General features: G+C 48.1%; 1 protein-coding gene across 1 annotated transcript; it reads left to right on the top strand.

Annotated features, from left to right (window-relative positions):
* The first annotated feature begins 6,505 nt into the window (after positions 1–6,505).
* CKS2 (CDC28 protein kinase regulatory subunit 2) lies at positions 6,506–10,979 on the top strand. Its single transcript, XM_084629536.1, has 3 exons — positions 6,506–6,674; positions 8,618–8,745; positions 10,638–10,979. Exons 1-3 carry the CDS (start codon positions 6,616–6,618, stop codon positions 10,688–10,690), a joined length of 240 nt encoding a protein of 79 aa, XP_084485662.1. The 5' UTR covers positions 6,506–6,615; the 3' UTR covers positions 10,691–10,979.

Raw genomic sequence — 10,979 nt, 5'->3', positions numbered from 1 at the left:
TACCTGTGAGAAATTCCCAGTGCAATAGGGCCCACACCAAGGCCAAAACCACTTTCTCGCAACTTGTGAATTGTACTTCCACAGGACTTAACAACCTGGACCCATATGCAATCAGTTTTACTGAGCTACCTTGTTCTTGTAGGAGCACAGCACTGATAGCAGTGGATGTACTAGATATTTGAAGGTGGAAGCCCTTATTTGGGTTGCGGAATGCCAAGGCGGGAGCCTCCATTAAGGCCTTCTTGAGTGCCAACATGCCTCCTGTTGTGAGCCTCCCCACTCCCATGGTTGTTTTCTCCTTAGTAGAGCATACAAAGGTTTAGCCTTCTCACTATAGTTCTCAATAAAAGTCTTGCAAGAACCCCACTAGGCCTAAAAAACGACCATAATGAAGTGATGTCAGTTGGGGCTGGTAGTTTGGAGATAAGTCGCACCCTGCTTTCATCAGGGCAACTTCTGGTATAGTCTAACTCAGGGGTGGGCAAACTATGGCCCGCAGGCCGGATCTGGCCTGTCAGGGCTTTGGATCCGGCCCACGGGATTGCCCCCCCGTGGTGCCGCAGGCTCCGCGCTGCTCTCAGAAGCAGCCAGCACCACATCCCTGGGGGGGGGGGGTGGGAAGGAGAGAGGGCTCCATGCATTGCTTCTGCCTCGAGGCACCGTCCCCCGCAGCTCCCATTGGCTGGGAACGGGGAACCGCAGCCAATGGGAGCTTCAGGGGAGGTACCTAGAGGCATGGCAAGGGCAGCACACAGAGCCCTGTGGCGCCCCACTCCCACCCCCGGGCCCACGCAGGGACGTGGTTCCGGCCACTTCCTGGAGTGGCGCGGTGTGGGGCCAGGGCTGGCATGCAGGGAGTCTGCCCTGGCTCCGGTGTGTGCCACTGCCACCCCAGAGCTGCTTTAGGTAAGCGGTGCCGGAGCCCAAACCCCTCCTGCACCCTGCCCCCCAACTCCCTGCCCTAAGCCCCCTGCCTGCATCTTGCACCCCAACCCCCTGCTCTGAGCCCCCTGCTGCACCTACAACCCTCTTGCACCCCAAACCCCTACCCTGAGCCTCCTGCTGCACCCCAACCCCCTGCCCTGAGCCACCGCTGCACCCCACACCCTTCCTGCACCCCAAACCCCTACCCTGAGCCCCCTGCTGCACCCCAACCCCCTGCCCTGAGCCACCGCTGCACCCCACACCCTTCCTGCACCCCAATCCCCTGCCATGAGCTCCCTCCCACAGTCCACACCCCTCCTGCACCCCTGCCCTGAGCCCCCTCATGCACCCCAACCCCCTCCTCTGCCCCAATCCCTTGCCCTGAGCCTGTTCCTGCACACTGCACCCTCTCCTACACCCCACACTTCCTCCCGCATCCCAACCCCCTGCCCTGCATACAATTTCCCCACTCAGATGTGGCCCTCGGCCCAAAACGTTTGCCCACCACGGTCTAATTTAACCCCTAAATAGGTTACTTGCTGTTGAAGCAACTGGGCTTTCTCGGGATTTATGAGGAGCCCAGTCTCCTCAATTATTTGTAGCGCTTCTCCCAACACTCAGAGATTGTCTTCCCGAGATCAGGTGGCTATTAAATGTCATCTGTGTAACTGACAACATGCTTAGAGTTCTTCAGGGATTTCCTCATTGCTGAAACCAGCTTGTGACAGATGCTGGGGGCATTGTGCAGGCCCTATGGCACGCTGGTAAATATGAGAGGAGAGTTGTCAAGCGTAAAGGCAACTTTGTGTTGACATACCAGGTTTAGCGGAATAGAGAAAAAAGAATCAGTGAGATCCAGCACCGAATACCCCTGTGCCCCAACTGTAATTACCACTATGTCACAGTGTAGCACTCACCCCTGCGGTGCCTCCTGCTGGTCATCCAGAGAATTAACATTCCAGCCTCCAGAGCACCTTCTACAGGCCAGCGTCCCGCTTGCCTCTCCCAGTGCCTCTTTTACCCAGGGTGCTCCCCCTGGGCAGTATTCCCACAGTCTCTGGGTCTCCCCTCCCCAGGGAACCTCCACCTCACCTCAGTCTTTGGATACTGTCAGTCACCATTGAGCCCCTGCACACTGGGGCGGACTGCAGTGTATAAACCAATCATCACAGGCAAGGTGAGTTTAGACCTGCTGCCTCTGCCTACCCATGGGCTGCCCCCTGCAACCCCAGTACCTATCCTCAGCCATCTGCTAGGCCTGCAATCTGGGGCTTTTCCAGTCTAGAGCCTCCCAGCTTCTCTGGCCTTCCCCAGCCCTACTTCACCTCTGGTACACTCCCCAGCAGCTAAGCCCATCTCCCTCCACAGCTAGAGAAGACTCTCTCTGCTTCTGGCTCACTGCCCTCTTATAAGGGCCAGCTGAGCCCTGATTGGGATGTGGCCACAGCTGAGCCTGCTTCCCCAATTCAGCCTGGGAACAGCTTACTCCCAGCCACAGCCCTCTCCTGGGCTGTTTTAAGCCCTTTAAGGCCGGAGCGGGTGACCACCCTCTACACACCATTATCTCCGGATACCATGTGATCATAGGTGCCCTCCTAGGGGTATTTTTGTTTAGCCCTTGGTAATTGATGGTCCACCATGCGGTCCCATTGGCTTTTTTGATGGGCCATATGGGCGAGTTACACAGGCTGTTGCAGGTAACCAACACCCGCTGCTGGAGTAGGGCTTCTATAGTTGGGCATATACCCTGTTGGGCTTTCATCGAATAGCGATACTGCCTTACAGGTTTTGGGTTTGGGCCTTGGATGTTAATGCAGGCATTGATTTTGCTGCAGCTTAATTTTGATTTTGTGAAAACCCTCTCGTGTTTGTTTACCTCATTCATCACCTTCTGTTCCCAAGCTGGCATTTTCAGTGGTTGAGGGGCCTTAAACACAGCCACTCTATGTGTGACTGAATAACTTTGCCTTCCTTTCCCAGCTCTGCCAAGCTTAAGGTCTGATGGGGCAGATCGACTATAACTCCAAACCTGCTCAGCATGTCAATTCCAAGAATACCCTGCTCCTCTAGATCCTGTAACCCAAAAGACCCCTTCTGTTTTAGCGAACCTAGGATGCACATAATGTCCTTTGTAAATGGAATCAGGCTCTCTTTTTCATTATATGAAACAAAAGGCCTAAATTTATGTATTGGTAGTTGTATGTCATTTAAGTGTGTCTGATCCAAAATGCTGGTGGAAGCCCCTGTGTCCACCGGAACCTTTTGGGAAAATGTCCCCAAGTTCCCCTTTAAAGTAATTCTCACAGTCTGCCTTCCCCATTGATCATTTTGAAAGGGGGCCACTACGTTGGGGCTTAGGGAGCCTGAGCACCCTCAACAGGGTGTTTGCACAGACCCACCCTTGGAGGCGGCTATTGGATCCTTATCAGTCTGCTTCCCTTACTTGTATTTGATTAGTCTGGAAAATAGAGAGTCTAGGTTCAGTTTATCTACCACTTCTTGGGGTTTGTACTTATAGAGATGCTGAGCTAACACTTGCTTAGCAGCCCCAAATATCTTCCTTGTTCCCTTGGATCATATACTCTCTTGATCGATAAACTGATCTTTTATAAGACTCTGTTTTTTCTTGGATTCTATTACCTTTATTACCCTTAATTTGGTTGGTACCATTGTTAAACGCAGAAACGTGTTTTTGGTTGGTATAGTATGGGCATTGGACATTTGCTGGAGCTCATAGATTTCTTTAACCTGAGATTCCAGCTCCTGGTTTCCTACATGTTGTACATTTATAGGACTCAAGGCTAGCCTAATCCCTGGTCTGAGTCCCTGCAAATAAATACCTCTTAACTCTGCTGTATCATATGTTGTAACACCATTTATTGTTCTGCCCATTCCCGCAAGCCAAAATAATAACTTTTTTCTCAAAAAATACCTTTCAGGTTTTTCCCCATCTTGCTGTTGATCTGCATATGCCAAGCCCGTTACATTCTCTTGGGGGTTGAACATTCTAAAGACACCCCTATATACTTCAGTTTGGTTGTTATGCATATTCATAATGACATCAACTGGGACATTTGCAAAATCTTCCATTGACATACATTGCCTTAGCAATGCAATGAAATCATCGTGGGTTACAGTTGGAATAACAGAGATTCTAGGTAAGTACTCTAATGCAGTTTCCCGCATACACTTCCCTAGTTGCTTTCCCAGGGTTTGGGTTTGTTCTGGTGTTAACACCCTGTTCTCTTCCTTTACTATAGGAGCCTGATTTAATCCTGGATATCGAGTCACCAACGTGATGATTGGAGCCATAGGTGTTACGGGCGAACCATCATAAGTAGCATGGCTAAAATAATCTGGGGCAGTGGTGAGACTAGGATACATACTACTGTGATAGTCCTGGTTAACCATTTTTTTGTTATTATATGTACACTGGGGTTGATTCTTTTCCTCCACCTCCATTGTACTTTCATTGTCTGATGAGTCCGCATCCGTGCAATCCTCCTTGGTTTCAAAAGCCGCTAGAGGATTGCACTTCTGTGCCCCCAAAAATCCTTTGTCTAATCTGAGTTCCTTTTGAAGGTTAAAAATCTTAAACTGGCATACAATGTGATTTTGTTTTGAGGTGAGCTTCTCTCAAACCTCTATCAATGACTGTCTCACCACAGCCTGAACCTCTTTCAGTTCTACCTCCCCCTTTTCGGCTGCCCTCTCTGCTGCAGTAGTCCTTTAAAATGTTTCTCCAATTTGCATTTCTAACATGGAGACTTGGAGGGTTAAGGAAGTGATTTGGGCTTTTTCGGCATTTAAGTCCAAAAGGCATTGTTGGGCTCGTATATCACATTCCCGTTTCCCTTTCTAAGCAGAGAACTTTTTCCTTTAATTGCTCAACTTGATTTTGTAGTTCTCGGCCGGTTAAAGCCAGATCGTAAATTAAGGCGCTTCATTTTTCCTTTTTTTTAGGTTGTGGTTTGCCAATGTTATCTCTTTCAGTATTCGCCATCTGTGAAGACTGAATACTTGGTTCATGACAGCTCCTAGGGAGTCCTACCACACTCCCCTATAAAAGGTTGCAGAAAAATGTTTTTGGATGGAAAACCTTAATGCCAAAATTATGCGGGATCTCTACGCTGGTGGTTGACTCACCGAGAGCCACCGTTAGCTGTGAGGATATCTCCTTCACCGGCCCCAGCTTCGAGACTATCCCTCGCCTATCACAGCACGGTATTCCCATTCAGAAAAAGACAACACAAGTGCCTAATTAATCAGCCCCTGGACATTGCTGGGCAGCCAGTGCACTGTGTGCTGGGGTAGTTGAGCACTTACTAACCCCTATTGCCTACTTAAGGAAAGAAGGGGAGGGTTAAAACTAATGGATTCTTCCCACAGACCAGCAGTATTTATGTGCCAGTTGTCCTCCTACTGCTTCGGAGTTCGCACCACGACAGTGGATTTCAGAGTACAGGCTCCAACCTGAGCAAGGACATCTACTGCTATTTTTGCAGTGTAGACGTACCCCAGGTCTCCACCACTATTGTAATCTGAGGTAAGAACAGACAGCAGAGTAGTCTACAGTGCAATGTTAAGTGCAAATTTAGGAAAACTTGAGTTAGCAGAGGGGATTTATTAACGTAAGGCTTGAGCAGCTACATTTATTTGTAACCCCAGGTTAGGAATTGTTGAACCCTGATTCCCACCTGCAGATCCAGCCTATCCACTGCATTAAACAGGTCCAAGTCCAGCCACCCATATCCCAGACTTCCTAGTGCTCTCCCAAAATGTGTCACTCTGGCCTTTTGTTCATGGTGCAGTGTGGAGAAATTTGACTGTCCAGCAGACAAAGCCAGGCTGCCCATGGGATACTTCTAGGGTACTCCCAGAGAGAGCACAAGTCCAATGAGGCTATGTCTACACTGTAAAACGATAGGGCTTGAACCCTGATTCCTGGCTTGACTCAGGCTTCAACCCTCAACTCCCATAGGGTCCTAGGTGCCAGTTCCAGGTTAGTGTGATTGGGGAGCAGGGGAAGGAGTTAGGCTTGAGCCTGTCTGAACCCTGTGCTGACACTACAGTATAAGCACAGCCAGACCGCCTCTCACTGCTAGCTGCAGCAGGTAAGTAGCGCTGTGGGGGGGCGCTGCGGGGGACACGCCTCAGCAGAGGGTAGGAGACGAGCAGGATCGGCCCCTATGTCGGGAGGAGCGGGGCAGCTCAGCAGCCTGTCAGCTTCATCCGCACATGAAGCTGAAGGAAGTCTACAAACTGCTGGAACCCGCCCCGTTCCGTAACCGCTGGCAACCGCAACCCATCCCGCCCCTAACCGCCCCACTGCAGCTCACGAGGCAAGCGCATGTCTGGAGAAGACCAAACGGCCTGAGCGGGCGCACGCGCTGACTCCAACTCCCTCCCAACCTCTGCGCGCGCAGCGTACTTTAACCGTCCCACTCATATACCATGCCCTTCGCTCTCATGGCCTCTAAATGGTTGGTCGGGAGAAAGTGAAGGGTACGGGTGATGTAATTGTCTGACGTATGTGATAGCGCGCTCTGTGATTGGCTGGCACTGCCCGCCAATAAACGTTGAATTGTTGGATTCAAATTGAGTGGAAAGCTGAAGGGGTCAGTTAATCAGCGGGCGCTGCCTCAGGTTAAGGAACGCGAGCTGGGTGCTGCTGGTGTAGCTGCCTCCGCCATGGCCCACAAGCAGATCTACTACTCCGACAAATACTTTGACGAGCACTACGAGTATCGGTGCGTGGGTTGCTTCTCGCTGTCCTCCACCCCCTTCCGTGCCGCGGGGCGTGAGCTGGCTGGCCGGCCGCGCGCAGGGGCGTCCGGGGGGGAGGCGCGCGGCGCAGCGCTCTCTGGGGTGGGGGGTGTAAATGCTTTGCCCCGCTGCTCCCCTCCGGGGGTGTGGGAGGGATCACTGGCTCTTCTGGGGCTGCCAGGGGGCTCGGGTCAGAATATGGCGCTCTAATATCGGGACCCGACTCAGGCTCTCTCCGCCCGTCTCGAGCGCAGCCGCCGCCAAGTCCGCCCCGGGAAATGAGGGGAGGGCTGCTCCTTCCGCAGGGGTTGGGGGAACAATGGGCCCTGCGCGAGGAGAGGGGAGCCTGGGGCGGTCGGGCTGTGAGCGCTGAAGGGGCTCGTGAGCCAGTGACTAAGTCGCGGGCGCTGCTCGGAGCCGTCTCCCAGGGAAGCCAGGTTTCCTGGAGTTGATCGCGGGGGAGTTGCTGTGAGCTCACTGTCCCCGAAATTCACTGGGGACACTCTAGCGGCCATTGTTGAGCACTGGCGGGCTCGCAGGTCCCCTTACCCGCTCGGAGCAGACATTGGTGGGACTGGGTTTTACTACCTGTAAACAATCCTGATCTCTGGAATGGGGTGACAACAATGGCGACTGCCTGTTGGCCACATCAGGGGAGGTGCCTTTGGCTCCCTCCAGAACCTGACTCTGCTTTCGCTAGCTCAGAGTGAGGTAATTACTGCTCTAGTCACTTTATAGACGCTCAGTGAGACCACGTGGCCTGGGCAGATGTGCACTTAGCCTTTTGGGGTGTAGCTGTTCTGCAATGCAAGGGAGTCTTGGGAGGTTAACTTGAAGTGTATTAACACACACTACCCTGAACAAATCTTAGTAGTAAAGATGTCATGCTTTCTGTGGGAAGTTTTGCTCCGGGTATGTTGCTGACTCCTTATGCAGGTTAATGACATTGAGTGCAAGGCTATGGGATAGATGACCTCTTGCTTACCCCACTTGAGTGTTTTGTTCATTCAAGCTTGAAACAATGCTGTGTGACCAGTTTGCAAAAAAAGGGAAGCAGAATACACTGGTCTGAGAGGGAAGAGGTAAACAGACTCCACAGTGCCCTATGAAATACACTACAGTGCCTCTGTTTTGTGACTTTATTAAATGTTACTCTCCTGAAGATAGGTTTGTGATCTGCATGTACAGTTTGGTATTCAAGGGCAGAGGTGAGATTATGTTGGTCAGCAGTTGACTTGGCTGTGATAAGTGGTTTTAGGAAACATTCTTATACCACCAGTCCTGATTCACTTATCTGATCAAGTAGATAGGAGTTTCCTTTGTCTCTTAAACAATGTGGCAATAACCAAATGCCAGGAGCACTCTTTGCTTTGACTAGGCAGGCATTCTCTCCTGGCTCAAATATATTTCAGATGAAGTAGGGAATACCTTCCCTTACATGGCTGAAGGGTTAACATCTACAGTACTGGCTCTTGGATTTCAAGATTTAGCATACCACCTCTTTTTTTAAGCTTAAAAGTGTTTTAATATGAATACTTAAATCTGCATGAATTAAAACTATTGAATCTTTAAATAGCCCGTATATTGCCATTGGTACATCAACATGTAGAACAGTTGGTCTCTCTCCCAGGAAACTTGAGAACAGATGGTGGGCATCCTTCTAGCAGCTAACAGAAATAGATCGGGAGGGGCACAATATCTTAGGAAAAGTGCACTGGGCTTCCCACTGGTGGTCAGGATATTGCCAAGTTGCCTGATATCCTCCATCTGGAGGATATCGTTTTTCTGGTGTCTGGCAGACTGAGTCCAGCTTAAGACATTTCTCTAGGAAAGGCAGTAAGGGTTATAGCCTATAAATACAGGTGTTCTCAAAAAGAAAACTGATCTGTACTGTAGGATAACTTTAGTACTATTATATCTTCAACAGACATGTGATGTTACCCAGAGAGCTTTCAAAGCAAGTACCAAAAACCCATCTAATGTCTGAAGAGGAATGGAGAAGACTTGGTGTCCAGCAAAGTCTTGGCTGGGTCCATTACATGATCCATGAGCCAGGTAAATAGAATGACTGTTCTATTGCTATAATGGCACTTTTAACTGACTATGCAGGTACTTGTTGGGATTAAAAGGACACCCTGAATCTTCTCCTATTAGCAATACCCAACGTTACAGGAATCAAAAGATTGTCATAACTCTGTAGTTGCTTGGAAAAACTAACAGCAGTGGAGAAGCATTGGGGTCATTTTTTTGTGGGGGGAGAATGGGAAGGGGTGGAGGGTGTGGCTTCAAATTTCCTTAACACTTACTTTTTAGATCCAGGGCAGGATTTCTCTGGGTCTAACTAGTGGGCATCTCATGTCTAGTTTGTAGCTGTCAAACTTTTCAAGCCCTGAACTAGAAAACTAACAAGTTGCTATCTGTGCTAGATTAAAGCTTAGACACTAAGGGCTACTCTACACTGGCAACGCTCAAGTACTGCCGTGGCAGAGCTTTAATGTGCCTTGTGTGGTTATGGCATGCGTGGTGTTTTTTTTTTTTTTTTTTTTTTTTTTTTTTTAAAAACCACCTCAACGAGGAGCCGTAGGTCCCAGCACTGGGGCATTGTTTACACTGGCACTTTACAGTGCTGCAACTTGCTGTGCTCAGGGGGGTGTTTTTCACACCCTTGAGCAAGAAAGTTGCAGCGCTGTTAATTGCCAGTGTAGACAAGCCCTTCTGCAGTTTCCACGATATGCATCCGATGAAGTGAGCTGTAGCTCACGAAAGCTTATGCTCTAATAAATTGGTTAGTCTCTAAGGTGCCACAAGTCCTCCTTTTCTTTTTGCAAAATAAAAACTGTCGTCCAAGTGGCTATATTATAGCTGATTTGCTCGAAACAACAAAAGTTAAAGATTAGAAGATCTTAACTGTAATATTATAATCTTTGTATCAAAGTACAAGTGACTCAATTTCAGACCCTACTTTGGTACTTATCATGAGTGTTTAAAACTAGTACAAACCTGACTGACAGTTATGTTAACTGTCAGTGGACAAACTGCAGGTGATCTCAGTGGTCTTCCAAGTTCGCTGTTTGGAAGAACCAGCAAGCAAATTCAACCAAAGGTAGATTCAAATTTTCTGCAAGCATGGCCTTTCCTTCCAATGACTTACTGTATTTTACTCTCCTGCTAAAGGATGTGCATGCACCACTTGGCCTGAAGGTCTTGTTAATTGATTCAACTTCCTTGTTTAAACTAGACCTGCCTAGAAATCGGTCTAGTTAAATCAATGTACCCACTTGTGGAGACACTCTTGAGCCAGTTTAAAACCGACAAGCCAGCTCTCTACTAGAAAAGGTTGGCTGTATAGCCAACCTGTAGTGTAGATAATGGAGCATAAAGGTGCTCTTGCTAGTATAAGCCAATATAAACTGCATCTACATAGGAAGGTTTGGTATGGAAATGTTGCGAAAAATCAAACTCTACTGACTTTACGGTACTAGCAATAGTCTTCTGTTAAACTGATACAAATTCCTTACCGAAACATGATCAATGCTTATGCATTACAGTTACACATAGATATAATTTCACACTAAAATGTACTGATCAGTCATTTCCAAGTATTTGAAACTTGAGCATTCATGGAAATACTTAACTATTATAGTAATTCCCATCTTAATTTTGAGTGGCCTCTCTTGGCACCAAGGGTAAAACTTCTTAAAAGCACCTAATTGGCTTAAGAGCCTAAGTCACTCAGGTGCTTCTGAAAGTTTTACCCCATATAGAAGGGCAAGCTTGAAGGCACTAATAGGAATGGTCATTTTTCTTACGCTCAGTGGGGAGACTTAACGTTTTGTCTATTAAATGTAGTAATTGAGTACTAAGCTGCTGTACACAAATGTGCAGGACTGGCAATGATAAATATTGCAGGATAACATTGAAATTTGCGTTCAATCTTATTTCCACAGAACCACACATCCTTCTCTTTAGAAGACCTCTTCCGAAAGACCAACAAAAATGAACTTTTTTTTCTGGAAATCTTCTATTAAATCTTCTGGAACTTTATGTATATGAGTGTATATATGTTGGTAGTATTCAGTGAATACTTGAAAAAAATGTACAAAACATACATCCGTATCTGTGCATGAGCTGTATTATTCACAGCAACAGAGCTCAGTCAAATGCAATTCCAAGTAGGCTGCTATGGTGTCTAAAGATTAATAAAAACATATCCCTTTACTGTAATATAAATGCCTATTTGACTTTTTATTAAATTACTTTTGTTTAATAAAGTGTTCATGTTGCATGTC

The sequence above is a fragment of the Lepidochelys olivacea genome (genome assembly GCF_965140295.1).
Source record: "Lepidochelys olivacea isolate rLepOli2 genome assembly, chromosome: 5".
Lineage (NCBI taxonomy): Eukaryota > Metazoa > Chordata > Testudines > Cheloniidae > Lepidochelys > Lepidochelys olivacea.
This window is presented reverse-complemented; position numbering and strand designations above follow the sequence as displayed.